The sequence below is a fragment of the Cavia porcellus genome, unplaced genomic scaffold (genome assembly GCF_034190915.1).
Source record: "Cavia porcellus strain 051 isolate PalLab524CR breed Dunkin Hartley unplaced genomic scaffold, mCavPor4.1 scaffold_8, whole genome shotgun sequence".
Lineage (NCBI taxonomy): Eukaryota > Metazoa > Chordata > Mammalia > Rodentia > Caviidae > Cavia > Cavia porcellus.
This window is the reverse complement of record NW_026947491.1, coordinates 84,253,128-84,270,928: the sequence shown is the minus strand read 5'-3', so window position 1 is coordinate 84,270,928 and position 17,801 is coordinate 84,253,128. Positions and strand designations below refer to the sequence as shown.

At 37.3% G+C, this 17,801-nt stretch overlaps 1 protein-coding gene and 1 non-coding gene across 4 annotated transcripts in view; one reads left to right on the top strand and one right to left on the bottom strand.

The window, feature by feature from the left end:
- Positions 1-17,801, top strand: part of Cep83 (centrosomal protein 83) — a 137,255-nt gene that overhangs the window by 36,514 nt on the left and 82,940 nt on the right. For all 3 annotated transcript variants that reach the window (XM_063255307.1, XM_003476275.5, XM_063255306.1), the window contains exons 4-5: positions 15,011-15,103; positions 17,147-17,278. In XM_063255307.1, coding sequence (XP_063111377.1) covers positions 15,011-15,103; positions 17,147-17,278 — 225 coding nt within the window. The remainder of the gene's footprint in view (positions 1-15,010; positions 15,104-17,146; positions 17,279-17,801) is intronic.
- Positions 10,872-11,006, bottom strand: LOC111753323 (small nucleolar RNA SNORA2/SNORA34 family). The gene has a single exon (XR_002788141.1). It is a non-coding gene; the product is annotated as a small nucleolar RNA SNORA2/SNORA34 family (small nucleolar RNA).

Below are 17,801 nucleotides of genomic sequence, written 5' to 3'. Positions count from 1 at the left end.
TACTTTTAGGCTTTACATATAATAAAACAATTCATTTTCAAGAATAATATCTAAACCATATTTATTTGTACCAACTACATACAGGAATAAGCTTAAGAAGGCCGAAGTGACCATATTAACATCAGAAATAATACAAAAATTCATCAAATATGACAAGGACATTTTCTAATGAAAAAGGGTCAATTCATTAAGAGGATAATGACCTCAACACATCACTATGTCACTATGCCTTAGTGTTCTCATTTGATAAGGAGGATAAAGGTTTTTAAACTTACCGTAGAATTAATGAGATGTTATATATATTTTACTGTAGAGCTTGGCACATAGTAGAGATTCACAAATGATATTTTTATTCAACCTGAGTTTAGGCTCCACAAAGGCAGGAAGTTGTTTTCACTGCTTTCCCAATGTTTGGACAATGTCTAACAGATACGTATTTGTTGAAAGAATGACATGAATAAATGGGATAAACAGTGAGTTTATTGTTCTGTTCATATGTCATGTTTACCTTCCTGTGTCATATATACCTAAGCCTCAGTATCTTAGAGTTGCCAATCATCTAGCTTTATTTTCGTATCTGTTATGGAGATAAGGTCAACTTGTAATCCATAGTAACCCATAATGTGACCTTATTTGGGAGTAAGTCATTACTTATAAGAAGGTGTTACTGAAGTCATGCGAGAATGTGATATGCCTTTAAGCCAGTATTGAGAAGAGATTAGAGGAGATGGAGAGAAAAAACTTGGGGCTCAGAAATGCTCTGTGATGACATGGGCAGCTGCGTGTTAGCACAGTACCAGCAAAGAGAAAGGAGCAAGGAAGGAGACTCGGAGGTTCCACAAGGAGCCCACCCTTGCTGATGCCATGGTTTCAAGCTTCTGACTTCCAGAACTGTGAGACAATCAATTTTCTGCTGTTTTTAGACACTCGGTTTCTGGTGTTTTCCTAGAGCAGGGCTAAAAAGCTAACATACTACCCAAGTCAAAATTTCTTTTTAGAGCATTTTGGACACAAGATCATTCTTTCTTAGTTTCAGTGATACAAAACCGAGTTAATTTTTTTTGTTAAGTTTTTGTTTTTGAAACAGGATTTCATTGTTTTGCCCAAACTGGGCTCAAACATTTTGATCCTCTTGAATCAGTGTCCTGAATAGCTAGGATTATAGGTGTGTACCACTGCACCTGGTTGTATAGTAAACAGTTACCTATTTCTGTTTATGAATTGGAATATATTAAGCACTTCATCTTTCTTGTTAAAAGGAATTGTCATCCTCCCTGTTCCTATGTTGTTCCTTAGAGCCACACAAAAGAATTTTGGGTGGTCTTCTGTTATGGTTGATACATTGTATTAACTTGAGAAGTTTAGTAGTTTAACTGAGCGAGCCAGCAGGGAGCTGCAGGGAGCCAGGGTCCTTTTTTGTAAATACTCTCATCCTGTGCAAAGGAGGGCAAGGAGATTTTGTGAGTGTTACACCCACCCTGCAAGGGGGATTGGAGGTGGCCTGTGTACAAAGAGGCTTGTTTTCTCCCTTTTTGCTCTAGCTGCTGCTGGCTGCTGTCTTGAGGTGTTGCCCCAGTGCCACACCACCCTGCCTCGCAGCCAGCTGATTATGGACTGAAACTTCCAAAAACTGTAAACTAAATAAACCTTTGTTTTCCTAATTTTTGATGTCAGGTGTTTTGTCTCAGCAGTAACCAAGACATCCTCCCTGATACATTTCCAGATGTTTGTTGATAAGTGTAAGTTACCCAGATAAGTCTTTGATTTTTCAAGACAAATTTATCTTATTTCTGTGTGATAGTTATCTGGCAAAAAGAAGCTAAACAAATATCATGTATACATCTATAAAGATAAAGCAATTTAGCTATTTGCTTTAATGGATGTTTGCGATTTGTACAAATTGTAAGTTAAGAAAGGCTCCGTAAATTCAACTATAAGCTGTGTAAGAAATATTCCAATGAGGGTTTATGAAAGATGTTTATTTTTAAAATATACATATAATTATGTCTTAACTGAAAAAAAATGCCTTGTCTAACATTTAATAACCCTTTGACTTTTATAGAAAATAGATGTAAAATATATAGATTTACAGAATATTTCTCCATTAATTATGAGTGACAATACTAGTGCCTGATTCACAGAATAGTTAGAAAGTGGATTTTGACCTTGTAATGGCTTGGTGTCTACAAGTCTAGCCAAAGCCTTTTGCACTCATAAGTGGGGTAGGGGTGTTATTGTTGATACATTTTGTCAACTTGATAAGTTTAAAGTTTAGGCAGCTCAGCAGGGAGCCAGTGTCCTTGCTTTGTAAATATCATCATCCTGTGCAAGAGGAGGGTGAGGAGATTTTGTGAGTGCTACACCTGCCTTGGAGGTGTTAAGGCCTGTGTACCATATAACGGAAGAAAAGAGGCTTCCTCTTGCCTCTTTTGGCTTTTGTTGCTTTGCTATCTTGTGGCTTGCTATAGCACCATGCCTGCCTGCTTTGGAGCCAGCTGATTATAGACTGAAACCTCCACAGACTGTGAGCTAAATAAACTTTTCCTTCCTTAATTTTGGCTATTGGGTATTTTGTCTCTCCAATGAGAGAAAAGTAATCCAGATATGGGGCTTTTTTAGAGGTCGCTCAAGCTAGAGCATATAACACAGGGATTAAGGGTAAATGATTACAAATCAGTCGACTAGTTGATTTCATACCTGCCCTAAGCTCCATAGCCTAGACACAGTATAAAAGGAGCAGAAAGAAACTGCTCAGGTCCCTTGGACTTGCTGCTTGTGACTGCCTTCTGTTTGTTGTGAACTGTTTCTCCTCTTATGATTCCCCTTTGGCATGCCACCCTGTCTTGGAGTCATCCAGCTATGAACTGAAACCTTTACAAACTGTGAGGTAAATAAACGTTTCCATCCTTAACTTTGTGTGTGAAGCATTTTGTCTCAGCAGCAAGAAAGAGCAACTAAGGCTGAATTTGCTACCAGAGAACTGGAGTCATTGCTGTGACTATACCTGACCATGTGGTTCAGGAGCCTTTGAAACTGGCTTGTGAGAAGAATTTGGAAGGGTACAGAGATACAGGCTGAAAAAGCAGCCCTGGAACATTTTATACTAGAGTTGATGGAAGATTCTGGTCAGAGTTCAGATGCCAATAAAGACCAGCCATAGGAGGTTTCTGCTGAGAAGAAGGACTGGATTGACTGTTGGATCCAGACAGCATGTGTTATGGCTTGGCAGAACGGTTGCAATTTCCTTGTGTGCAGAGACTTTGCCTGAGACTGAGATTAAGGACAGCAGAGTAATTAATCTTGCAGAAGAAATTTCAAGGTAGTCTAATGTTGAGGCTAATGCATGGTTACTCTTGGGGACTTTTAGCCAGATTTATGTTGAAAGTCAAAGAGCCTAGCAGAAAGTTTTAAAACATTTTGAGTTTGGCCAGAAAGGAAGCTGCAAGTAAAGTTGTGACCTCTAAAGGTAGAACAAAGGAGAAACTGGTCACAGAAAAGTCTAGCAAGAGAAAACCAAACCAAGTATTTCAGGAGAACACAACAGAAAAGATGGCCTGAGACAAGAGCCAGCAGGGCTCCAGTCTTTGCAGCTTCTGATTTGCAAAAGTGAAAGGCTTTACTTTGCAAAGAGAACTAGAGGACCATGTTCTAAAATGGTGGTGGCCTAGAGAACATTCCTCAGAATTTTATTCAGAGTGCTAAGTAATCCAGGCACTCAAACCCTGTAACCCAGAGGAAAGGAAGCCTGGCTACGCCAGCTAGAAGCAGACTTTGGCATCATCTATGTGGTCATGGTTTTAGTTGCATGTAGAGTTGTGGGGTCAGGAAGGTTTCCACCCAGATCGCAGGAGGAGGCCTGGAGCAGAATGTTCCTGAGAGGACAGTGTGTGAAGATGATGGTGCAGTGGAGACCCCCAAAAGTTTGGAAAAGCCAGGAATGTGGATTGTCTGAGGAAAGCTGCAAAAAGTGGGCAAAGCTGGCCAAAGAGAGAAGCCATGGATACTGCAACCACCGGCATTACTATAGGGGTTGAGCTGTCAAAATTGCTTCTAATGCTGGACATGGAATTATAGGAATTCATGTTTGCCCTGCTGAGTTTTGTACTTGATTTGGTCCCATTCCTGTCTATCCATTCTTTGTGACTTTTAGAATGGAAACATCTACCTTGTTCCATTGAACTTTGCAAATTTTAACTTTCTTTTCATTTGTATAAGGGCTTGCAGGTAAGAGTTTGCCTTAGCTCTGAGGAAACTTTGGAGTTGGACTTTTCAGCAAGGTTGAAACTGTTAAGACTTTGAGACCTTTTGGAGATGGAATAAATGCCTTTTGTGTAAAGGGATGTGCATGAATCTTTAGTAGACCAGGGGTGGGATATTAGTGCTTATATCCACATATCCCCCTAAATCTCCATAAAGTCATAGGTAGGACTTCATCAGAAGTGGCTAGATCTACAGTGTGTGATGCTGGGTTAAGGGTATATGATTACTAATTGGTTTGGTATCCAGTCTAGTCCGCTGATTGGTTTGGTATCCACCCTTAGCCCTGTAGCCTATATAAACAGGCAGAGACAGCTTCTCTGATATTTGGAATCCAGATGCAAGAATATAGCAACATGAGGAAAAGAAAGAGGAGGGAAGTGAGCCCCTGGCACCCAGCAAGGACCTGAAGTGAGAATTAGAGCCCCCAGGCAGAGCAAAGATTGGGGCAATACAGAAAAGGAAGGTGGCAAGTGACACTTTCTCTCTGAGTCTTGGGTCATAGCATGAAGGCTGAGTTGAACCTCCAGAGACATGGCGACTACTGGCCACCCCAGAGGCCTCCCAGAGGCCTCCACGGACAAAGGCACCAACGGAATAGCGCAGTGGATGCTGCAGATTGAAGTGGCTATTGAGTTATTTGGGTTCAGACCCTTCCCCACACCCCAAAGGAGAGGGAGCTTGGCCATTAGCTATTTTTGGAAAGGGGCCAGTGGAAGCCAGAACTCAGAGCATGTGCAGGTTGGCTCCATCTCATGGCTCCAAGTGTTAGGGAGAAATGAAACCAAGTTCAAGCCGGCTGGATATCAGGGAACCAAGTTCAAATTAGCAGAAGTCAGTTGGCAGTGTTAGAGGCTGAAAAACTCCAGTTCCAGCCTCGCAGCCAGAAACTAGAAGTAACCTAAACTTCAGTGGAAGGAAAGGCCCTAGGTTTCCTGGCATTATCCACCATGCTGTATTTCTGGTTTTTTGCTGGGCTCACTCAACACAGATCTGGGCTTTGTCTACCCAGTCGGTCAACCAGTGACAATAAAGACAAATCCTGAAGTGAATTTTTTTTTCTATTTTCTTTCTTTGCTTTTAAAAAATGTTGTAAATCTTTTCTTTCCTCTTTTTCTTGGTTTGTTTTGTTTTTATGCAAGTGAAGCGTTGTTTCTAGTTTTTGTTTTGTTCTTGTTTCTGATTCTTTTTCCCTTCTGTCTTCACCAGTTCCCAGAGCTTGCATAGATTCTGCCAGCCTTGCTTTGAGTTCCTTTCTCTTCTTCTGTTTCTTTATTTTTTTCCCCCTATCCCCTTTAAGTTTTTTTTTCCCCCTGAGGGTAAAAATCACTGAGTGGATATTTACTGTACACAGTTTTCTAGGAGTTTCTTTTATTTTTAATTTGATTGTAGTACTGCAAGTTTTTTCATCAGGTTAAAGGTAACAAATTAATAGTTATCACAGTTGGTCATTTTCTAGGCTGTGTTTGATTCTCTGTATTACTGGTTGTACTACTTTAGCCATGGTGACATAATTGTTCTAATCAGCTGTTCTTCCTTGTATGCCAAGACTGAGATTACCTGACAGTCATAAACAATATTACAGTTCAGTGCCAAAGAAGTAGGGCCTAGATCATAGAGGCAGCAATTGCTGATCCCAGTAACTTTCACAGGTAGGATCTTGCAGCAGACTCAAAACCTCAAAGCCAGCTATGCCAGGAAGACATCTTTGAGTAGTCATTTCCTAAGGGTTTTAAATACTAGCAGTAAAGATACCTGCCATAAACCATTTTCAAGCATGTATGCAGGAATTAAACTAAAAAAAAAAAACAATAAGAAAACATTTAAGTAGCATACCACCCCTGCCAAAGACAAGGGGGCAGCAAGTTGGAATAATTTGAAAGCCACCACCCCAAACCCACAGAAATGGTAACAGCGGAAATAACGAAGCAAATGACTGAGGTTCTAGAAAAAATCAAATCAGAAATACTTTCTCAGGAAACTTCAGCCATGATTACCATAATGAAAGGCAGGGTTAGTGACTCTGGAAAAGATACAGATTAAAAAAAAAGGAAGAAGTTAGGAAAATCGTGGAATCCATGAATGCCCAACATAGGAAGGAAATAGTATCCAGGAAATAGGCTCAATCAGATATTCAGGACATTAGAGTATACACAACAGAATGAGCCAGTGTGAGGATGAAGTCCCAGATCTAGAAGACAGGATTATAATTAGAGATCATGAAAAAAAAAAGACTTCTTAGTAACAGAGACCACAGAAAATCAACCTAACAGCTGCTAGAATGTTGTAAAGAAGAATAAGATAAAATTGATCAGAGCCAGTATAGCCAGAACAATTGGACAAGAGAAAGAAAAGGAATAAGGATAGGAAAGGAAAAAGTTAAATTATCATTATTTGCAGATGACAAAATACTTGATATAGATGACCCCAAAAAAATCCATCAAAAGATTTCTAGATTTAATAATCAAATTCAGTAGTGTAGCTGGATGTAAAGTCAGCACTCAAAAATCAATAGTGTTCCTGTATACAAATAACAAATTCACTGATGGAATTTGCAATAGCATAAAAAAAAATGAAATAGGAATCAACCTAATGAAAGAAGCTAACAACCTTTACACTGAAAACTATAGTACTCTGAAAAAGGAGATTAAATAGCATATCAAAAATGAAACAATTTCCCTTGTTCTTGGGTAGAAAGAGACAATATAGTAAAAATGGCCATACTTCCAAAATTGTTATGCAGATTTAATGCATGAAGTCTGATCAAAATACCAGTAGTGTACGTCACAGAATTAGAGAAAACAATCCTACAATTTATTCTGAACCAGAATACACCTAGAATAGCAAAAGCAATTCTAGCTACAAAAGCAAGGCGGGGAACATCACAGTCCCTAACTTGAAATTATACTACAAAGGTATTGTGATAAAAACAGCATACACTGGCAAAGCAACAGACCCAAGGATCAGTGGAACAGGCTAGAAGATGCAGAAACAACTCCAGACATACTAAGCCACCTTATTTTTGACAAAGATGCCAAACACATTCAATGAAAGAAAGCCTCTTTATAAGTGTTGGTAGAAAAACTGGGTTTCCACATGTCAGAGTCTAAAACTAGACCTGTATCTTTCACTAAACTAAACTAAAATTGAAATGGATAAAAGATGTAAATAGCACTTAATGTGCTCAATTTGCTGGAAGATAAACTAGATAGAACTCTTGAAGACATAGATGTAGGCAAAGACTTCACACACGAAACCCTAATCACAGAAAGAATAGCACAGTCAATCAAGAACTGGGTTCTCATCTTACTGAAAAGATGAGAGGAACTGCCAATAGAGAAAAAAGACAAACCCACAGAATGGGCAAAAGTTTTTGCCAGAAGTTCCTTAGTCAAAAGACTAATGCTTAGAATATAGAAAAGAACTCAAGAAATCAGATCCCAAAGACTCAGTCCAAAGTGGACATCTGAAATGAATAGACGCTTCTCAGAACAAGAAACAGAAACAGCAAGTAAATACATGAAAAAATGTTAACTAGCACAAGTCATTTGAGAGATGCAAGTTAAATCAATATCAAGCCAGAAAAAATAAGTATTATCTAGAAGCCAACCAAAAACAAGTGCAGGGTTGTGGGGGAAAAGGAAACTTCTGCACTATTGGTGAAAGTGTAGACCACTGTGGAAATGAGTGTGGAGATTCCTCAAAAACAGAGCTGCTCTTGGTATCATCTTGAAAGAATTAAAGGCATCATACCAAAGTGATATATGCACACCTGCATTTGTAGCAGCACGGTTTGTAATAGCTGAATTTTAGAAACAGCCCAAATCAACCGATAAATAGTTAAGAATGGACACACGTGTTCAAATATCACATGGTTCTTCTGGTGTGGGAAGCGACAGGGCAATAAAGACCAAAACATGTAAGAGACATGAAATAGGAAGAAAATGTTTGAATGGTGCGAGGAACCAGAAATGGGGAGGGGTAAGAAAGCAGGGAAGAAGGAAAGAAGAAGCAAAAAATGAAAACAAAGTTTTTGTAAATAAGGAGGGGAAGGGGCGAGGTGAGGAGACAGAAGTAGACTCAAGATGTATCATGTACAGGTGCAGATTCCCTATGAGGAATGTGACCGTTATGTATACCTAAAGTGTGCCAGTGCAGTTTAAAAGGTGGCGGAGCAGAAATAAGCTGCTGGTGCTGTTTGGGTGGGCTGCTTGTGACTTCTGCCTTCTCTTTGTCATGAAGCGTTTCTCTTGGCCACGTCCCTCTTCCTGGGAGCCATCTAATTTCGAACTGAAACCTCTGCAAACAGATAAATCTTTCCTCCCTTAACTTTGGGTGTCATGTAGTTTGTCTCAGCAAGGAGAAAAAGTAACTAAGAGCCACTGCATAGGAAGTGTTAAGGCCGTGCTCTGATGTAGTTAGAGATCAGTATGTGTTAGCCATTGTTACCTGTTGGGTGTTTCTTAAGTAAAATGCTTGGGTCAGAAGTGTTTCAGACCTTGAAGCTTTCAAATTTGACATTGGTGTGCATTTAGATTTTTGAATTTGGATTAGGTGTGGGCATTTAGTGTGTGGTCATATGGGCTGTGGACAAACTTCTTTTGAATATGAGGAATTACTGATACACTTTGATAAACCTGAAAAAAATTCTTTCAGTAAAATTCATGTTCCAGGTAGCAAAAACTGTATAATTCCACACGTTTTCTTTTATTTTGGGTACTAAGAAGCGAATATCAAAATGTATTACTGTTTCAGTAATTAATTTATTAAAAAATTTTTCATAGTTGTATTTATCCTCTTACATTGAAAAAGTGCTTTAAAAATTGGCCTAGTTTATGTTACTATTATGGCACATGTTGGAGTGTTAAAGATTTGTTACAGGATAAAGAATTCCTGTTAGGTTTCTTTCAGACAGGAACTGGCAATGTTCCATTAGAAATCTGAGATGTGGAATAATTTCTTGTAAAATGGGATGAAGAAAACTAATTGTATAACTTTAGTTATTTGTGCATGTGTTACAGAGTTCCTGGAAGCGAGTTATTTTATTATGAACCTGGTTATTTTTAATGATTCCTAGAAATAGATTTTAATAATCTTAGAGGCTGTGTATTAGAGACCTCATGGCTCAGAAAACTCCTAAATTTATTTGCTGTTAGGGAGCCTGGGCCAGTGTGAGCAGTACAGCATGGGAGGGTTGAAAGTGCTGTTGATCCCAAGAGGTATCTACAGGAATTGAACACATATGGGGTAGCGTGGATATGACACAGCTCCATCACTGCAGGGCAAGGAGCACACAGGTCAGTTGGTTTTCTGCTCGCTGTGCCTTCTGCAGATTGTTAGCACACTTTTCAGGAAATCATTTGCTTCTACAAGCCAGGTCCTAGGCCTTGGCAGTAACTTCTTTTCAATCTTAAGACTTTTGTGATATATACATCTATATTTTGTAAAATAGGGATGGTAGTTGTGAAGATACGAAGGATTAAAAATAAAGTGCCCAACGCAAATCTCAACGTAAAATCTGATAAAATGTGAACCTCATCCTTTTAAGAGCTTGCACCTTATGAAGGTGTGGGGGGTAGAGCATGCAATTTAATTACTGAAAGAGGGTATATGGTATGTTATATATATATATTAATTAGCTGGGTTTAGTCATTCCACAAAGTACACACATACCGAAATCTGTTATAAACTATAAACTTAACAGTTTCACTTGTCAATTTAGGAAAAAAGGGATTCAATTTGATTTACATGCAATTATAATTTATTAATGATAGATATTCCATTATTTAGAACAGTGAAATATAGACTAAAAGTAAAAAGGTCATCTGATTAGTGAAAGCTAGAATTAAAAGGGACTTAAAGAAATGTCTCAGGATTCTCCTTTGCAATGGAAAGCTCTCGTCCTTTATTTCTCCTCCATACTAATGATTAAACCAAGGGACTTTGCACTGAGCTACATCCGAGCACATACATCCTCTTTTTGGAGACAGGGATAAGCTGCTGAATTGCCCGCTCTGGGCTCAAGCTGCCTCAGTTTCTCAGAGTACTGGGATTACAGGCGTGAGTCTCTGCACCTAGCTCCAGCCATCAGTTTTTATTTGTTAATTTTTTTGTTTTTCTCCTAATTCCTCTTTTTATTAAATATTCGCTCAATTTATTATTTTGATAAACATCTTAATCAAGTATTCTGCTAACTGATTGTTGTGATTACTGTCCTTAATATAGAAAATACATGTACAAAGCAATTAGAACTCTGAAGATAAATGTTTAAAACATGATGATTCTCTGTGGACAAATTTTAAAGAAAATAACAATAGCAGTTCAAAAGTGTTTATCTTATGCTATAATGAAATAAAGAAAATTTAAGTCTATACTTTTGAACCTGGCGCATGCTATTAAATATATTTAAAACTATAAATCGAGAGAGAGAGAGAGATTTTTGTTTGTTTGCTTTTTGAGACAAGGTCTTGCCATGTAGTCCAGGCTGGCCTTGAAATCCTAATGAACCCATGCTGGCCTCAAACTTATGGCAATTCTCCAGCCTCAGTCTTTCAAGAGTTGACATTACAGGTGTGTACTACCACATGTGGGTATAAGTCAATTTGTTTTTAGTAAGGTGTTTCTTTCTAGTGAATTGACCATTTTGTTTCCCAAGTTCTGAAATGGTCAACAGACCACAGAAAGACATCTCTTTAGGCTCCTGCTTGAAACCAAGTGTTAGGAAAGTGTCAGCCTTGAGTCAGGGTAACCTTGAGAGCTATGTAGCCCAGGCTGGCTTCAGGCTCACAGCAGTCCTCCTGCTTCAGCCTCCTGAGTGGTGGGATTACAGGCATTGCCATTAGCCTGGTACACACCAACTTTAAAAAACCAGCAAAACTGGAAAATTCAAGGAAATCTGAACAAAGTAAAACTATTAAAAAGTAATAGGGAATAAGTATTTAAGTATGATAAACGTATATTATGCTTTTAAAAGGAATTCTCAGTACAAAACTGATATATACTAGATTTTTAGAGATGAAATAATATGATTTGATTCAAAGTAATCTATAGAGATTGACAAAGACTCTGGAGGAAGGAGAGGTAGTATTTAAAACAAGCCCGGTTCGGAGACCATTACTAATGGTGGTGATGTGAGAGTGTCTCACACTATTCTATATTTCACTAGCACATGTTTGAGAATTTCATAATTACAAGTTAATTAAAACTAAAAGGGCTTCCACTTCCAGCCAAGAGGGAATAATGAGACTAGCCTTATTCTCCTGCATGAAAAAAACAAATGGACAAAAGTTAAGCAACAGTTTTTGAGACACTGGACATAAAAAAGCAAGCAAAACAAAGGCACGCTTCTAGGATGTTCCAGGCCATGGCACAAGACAGGATACCCAAGAAGAATCTAAAGAATTCGAGGAGACAGAATTGAGGATTCAGGGAAACCACAGCGGTTAGTGTCACAAGATAAGGTGGTTGGCAGGAGAGAGTACAGAGAACCATGGAGACCTTCAGGAAGTCTGGCTCAGCTTGCAGAGCAGCGCATGTGTTCGAGGAGACTAGTGAAGACTGGGGAAAGAGCCACCCGAAAGGATGAGAGGGATCACCAGCACTCACAGCACACACAGACCTAAGAGTAATTCCTGTTCCCAAGGCCACAGGGGAAAACTTCATTTCACAGAAAAATTACTAATCAGTAGGACCCTGTCTTAGCAGTGGGAAGTAATTAGCACTACAGGAACCCTTTTCTCATGTAACAAATGTTAGCAGGACCCCGAGAGGTGAAACTGTTTCCAAGTGACTTGACTGTGTCCCAGAACAAAGTTTAAGAATGTTTATCAGAATACAAAAAATGTCCAGCACCCAACAAAATAAAACATACAATGTCTAGCTAGCATACAATAAAAATCTCCTAGACATGCAACAGCAGGAAAATATTACCAATACTGAAGGAAAAAAGAAGTCAGTGAAACCGAAGTGAGTGACACAAATGTTAGACGTTAAGACAGTTATTATAAAGTTACTATATCTTAGTTCTGTATGTTTGAAAAACCAAGACTGAATTTGTTGAGTCAAGAAAGATACAAGAATCATAAAATTAAATTTCTAGAGATGAAAACTATAATTTCTGAGATTAAAAATATACTGCATATATACTTACTAGCTAAAGCTAATGAGGACAGGAATGATACGGGGCATACACAGAACAAAGACTGCACATTTCTTGTGTAAAACGACCCAAACAACAGACCATGGCAGAGCTACATCTCTTAAATTACTAGGGTAAAAGAGCTGTCAACTGGGACTGCAACATTCAGTGAAAATATCTTTGTAAAACACTAATTTTTCAGATATAAAGGGGAAAAAAAGATGGATGTAATAGTGCACAACCATAATCCCAACTTGGCAGGCTGAGGTAAGATTATAATTCAAGACCAGCTTGGGCACCTTAGTGAGAGCCTGTCTTTAAAAAAAAACCTGAAAAAAGTTTCTGACCCACAAAGGAAATGTTAAAGTCCTTAACACAAGGGAGAATTTTATAAATCTACCGGGAGGAAATGAGGATAAAGAGATGAAAAGCACTGAAACTTGACAGCTACATAGGTAAATACATAAGAATTTTTCTTATTATTTAAATCTATTTTAAAGACAATGACCTTTTTGAACAAAAATAACAATGCAGGTAGGATTTATAGCTAGGGTAGGCACATAGACTTACACTCAGTGTAAAAGGCGTACATAATTAAAGTAACTCAAAGAGCTAAAGCTATTAAGTACAAAAAAGATATAATGGAATCATAAAAATAAAGAAAATTAAAAATGAAACAGGAAACAGTACAACATATGGAAAACAAATAATATATTTTAAACTAAAATTATTAATAATCACAGTGAATATAAAAACATTAAACACCCCAATTAAAAGGAAAAGTTTATTAGAAGAAACTTTGGATAAAATATATAGAATATCTATAAGCTGAATAAGTCATGGTTTCCATCAGCCTTAAGTAAAAATTGCAAATTAGATAACTATTACAAAGAGCAATCTAAATACATATTTTGAGAAACAAACTCAACTATTCAGATCATCAGCTCCATGAAATAATCCAGACACAAAATAAGTTGTAATTATCTTTTTTCCCCCAAATCCATTTTATTTCAAGGAGAAAAATGATAATAAAAAAAAGCCTAAAATGAAATTTCAAAACACATCATTCAGGGGGTGTAATTATCTTTATTAAATTACTATACTTGTTTTTTAAAACTATCAATAAGAAATGTCCTGGATTAAAGGTGCAATACAATTGCCTGCATCCCATATTGCAAATGCTAGATCTGTGTACATGTACAGTCCTTTTTTAAAATCAAAGAAAAATGTAATCTGTGCTACCAAAAAGTGATAAATATATGAGATGTTAATTAGCTGGGTTTAGTTGTTCCACAAAATATACACATATCAAAGTGTGTTGTAAACTATAAACATGTAATTTCAATTGTCTATTTAGGAAACAGAAGATTCCCTTATTCATGTGCCATTACAATGTATTAATGCTACAGGTGCCATTATTTAGAACAATAAAATATAGATGAAAGTCAGAGGATCACCTCGTTAACTCCAGTTAAATATGAAATGAAAAAGAGATTTTAAAAAATGTCTCATAGCTGGGTGTGGTGTACCCGCCTGTAATCCCAGCACTTGGAAAGCTGAGGCAAGCACTATGTGATGACTTCCTTTCTGTCTTATAGTTTATCCAGGAGTCTCATATCCTTAGTCCTAGCACTGCACTGTGAGCAGTCCCAGCATCACATCCTTGATCCTAGCATCACACTCTCTAAATCCAGCCACCTCAGAAAAGCCTCACATATGACCACGTGAGACTTTAGGAGACATCTAGATACAAGCCATAGCATTGCGGTTTAAATAAGTTAATGCATATGAAGTGCTTACAACAGAAAGATTATAGTACACTGCAAAATACCTTGTTTTAGTAGCTTTTTAGTAACATATTTACTACAGTTTTGAATAAAGTATATGGAAAATTGATGAATAATAACTAAACTGAACATTATTCTGATTTTCACGGACGCTCACATATAAATAACTGATTTTTTTTTTTTTTTTTACACCAGTACTTGTTCATTTGTTCACTCATTCATTTGTGAAGGAATACTGGAGTGGTTTCTGTGCGGCAGGCTGTGGTGGGAGGTGTCGGGAATGCAGTGGTGATTAAAGACAGCTGTGCCTGCCTATGTGGAACTTGCAGAAATATTTACTTACATATTGCAATGTGAGTTCTATAAGAGTGTGTGACAGGCAGGAGCTTAAATTAATTTTGATGGTCTGAGAAGCCATCAGCTTTTGTGATTAGAAATTAGCCTGAAGAATTCACTTTGGTGTAACAAATTATTGCACCTTTGCCTGTTTTAGAAAATAGCTGGACCACCAGCCATTGTTCAATATGCTAGTCTTAGCCAACAATATAATTATTCTTAATAATCGTGATAACATTTAGTGATTATCTTTACCTCATATTAATAGATTTTTTCACATCTCTCAGAGCTAGAAATTGAGATTCTTAAAAGTATTATTTGAAGCTGTGGTCCCATTTATATAGTAATTATGGTAATTATCTCTATTATGGCAACTTCTATGTATTTTGTTTCATTTTCATAATTAGGAGAGAGATTCTGACATTTGGAGAATCTTTTATTTCCATGTATATAGTTTTTTATTTGGAATTATTTGTATTTCTCTACATACAAGGTATTAAATCGGCAAAACTTGGAATTGTTAAGAGCCCAGATACAACAAGAGTTAGAAACTCCAATGCGAGAGCGTTGCCGGAATCTGGATGAAGTAAGTAATTATATAGAACTCTGTATGCTTGCTGTCATGTGACTATCACATGATGTAAAGTATCTTTCCTTTACTCAAACTCTGCAGGGCTCCCTGTTTACTTGGAGTCCTCACGGTGGACTCTAAGGGTTACAACACTGGATTTCATTGTCTCTGCTTCCCTTCCCCAGCTACATCCTGCTGATGTGTCTTTGGCACTCCAGAAATAATGCAGCTCAGGAGCACTGTAGAAGCATTGTTTCTGCTTTGAGTATTCTTCATCTAGCCTCTCTGGGCTCACTGCTTCATCTTGTGCAAGTCATTACCTAAAATGTTACTTTCTCACCGAGGCCCACTTCGATCAGCCCCTCCACTTTCCCTTTTTAACATTGTGATCGGCTTTTCTCATCGCTGCTTAAACCTTTGGATCCCCTTTATCTTACTCTGTTTTTATTTACCCTCTAATGCAGGCATGGCGGACCTTTTAGAGATGAGTGCCCAAACTTCAAACCCACTTATTTATTTCAAAGTGCCTACACTGCATGTCAGCCTGAAAACTGAGGTTTAGTGTAGAAAAAACAACTCTTGCTGCTGGGGCAACGTGGTTCATGTGCCCACGGCGAGGGCCCTGCGTGCCTGCTGCGGCTCGGGGCCCTAGGTTCGCCAGCACTGCTCTAGTCTCTATCATATACTAATGTGCTACGTTATTTACTTACCTGTTATGCTTTTCTAATTTAGCAACTCCAGAATTGTTGTTGCACAAGAGAAATAACCTTGATCTGTTTTCACTGTTACATTCCAAGTTCCTTAGAACAGTTCCCGACATACAGTAGTGCCCAGTTAATATTTGTTGAATGAAAGAATGAGTTTCATGCAATGTCAGAAAGGAAAATATTTGTTAGTTTTATTTCAAGATAAGATACCTCATTTTATGAAGTGTTGATATAATATAAATGTTTAATAAAGGGATCTGGGAAAGATGGCAAAGAAATACATTAGGTGCGGTGCCAGACATTTTCTATGTTGCCTTTAAAAACAAACATACCAGGCCTGTACATACAGATGACTATTGTCCTTTCAAAATAGACCCTGTGAGAGGTCTATAGTCTGATGATACTGTCACTTACACAAGGCAGTTGTGGAATCCTCATTCATAAAGGCTTACTGGCTTCATGCTATGATATTCCAAATATACTTCTAGTGGTAAAGTATCATGGCTTGGCATTAGATTTAATGTTTGGAAATAAAATTAACTAGATCCAAAGTAGGTGATCAAGTGAAGTTAAAACATGCTTTTAAATTCAAAACAAACTATATCTCTAATAAGATCATGAAACCAATTTTCTTGGTTTATAAACTGGCTTAGAAGTCTGCACTAAAGATTTATAGTGCACTGAATATTTTAAGAGACATACTTTCCTTCCTACCTAGTTTTCTGATATTTGTTAACTAGTGTCTTCTGCATCTTTTTCTGTGTTGCCTAAATTTTTAGTTGATTATTCAGAATAGTTTTATGGATTGTAAGGATGCAAGGCTGGTACCCTCTCAGGACACAGCAAAGCTGGCACGATGTTTATGAGTGTTCAGCTGGTGTGTGGGCTTGCGTCATCAGTGTAAAATTTGATGGAACACTAAGTTACTGCACTAAATATTCAAATGATCTTTTATCTACTTTGATGAAATCTTTCTTGTAGAGGGGTGTTTTATACTTTATTAGACTTTAAGAATTTGGTTGTATTTTGAAAAGTTTGCTGCCTTCTTAAATATTATTTATTAAGCTAAAACGTAAAACTTGGCACGCTATACATTTTTATTATGATGAGAATCAGTAAAGAAGTAACATTAATTGAATGGTAATTTGCTTTGTTGGTGTCTTCTCAAGAGTGTATTAATTCTGCATGTAGGATACTTAAAAGGATTTTCCAAAGTTTCATTTGTACTTCTGTTAAATATGTATTCTTACTTTTAGAAAGGCTGTTACTATAATTTAAAATTGTACTTGTTAAAGCAAGCACAAATTTTACTTAAAACTTTGTCATGACTTGCAGTCTCCTTTTAATGTAGGAAGCGGAAAAGTATAGAACTGAATATAATAAGCTTCGCTATGAACATACATTTCTTAAGTCAGAATTTGAACACCAGAAAGAAGAGTTTGCACGTATTTTAGAGGAAGAAAAAATGAAGCATGAATCAGAGGTAAGCAATTGATGTATACTTCAAGATTATTCTAGTCAGTAATTTTGTTTTCCTTTCCGTTTTTGCAATGCTTGGGTTTGAACCCAATGCCTTGCACATGCTAGGCAAATGCTATGTCACTGAGCTACAGACCCAGACCTTTGTGTTTATTTCTTAGCTCAAGTTAGTATTTTATTAAGTTGTCTGAGCTGACCTTGAATTTGTGATTGCCCTTCAGTTTCTTGAGTGGCTGAGATCACAGAAGTGTGGCACCATGCTTTACTTTTATGGTTATATATATTTTTATAAATCACAAATTAGAGTTAATTTTATAGTTTTATTAGTTTATGTATGGTAAACCATTTATCATGATTTTCATTAGTATTTTCCTGTGGCTGTTGTTTCTGAACTGTTTGATTATGTCTTTTGTCTTTTTTCTGCCCCATAGCAATAGAGATAGACACTGTAATTGTCCATCATATAAAATCTCCTGTCTCCCATAGCCATGGAGATAGCTTTCTCTGTGTAAATATAGTTTATGAGA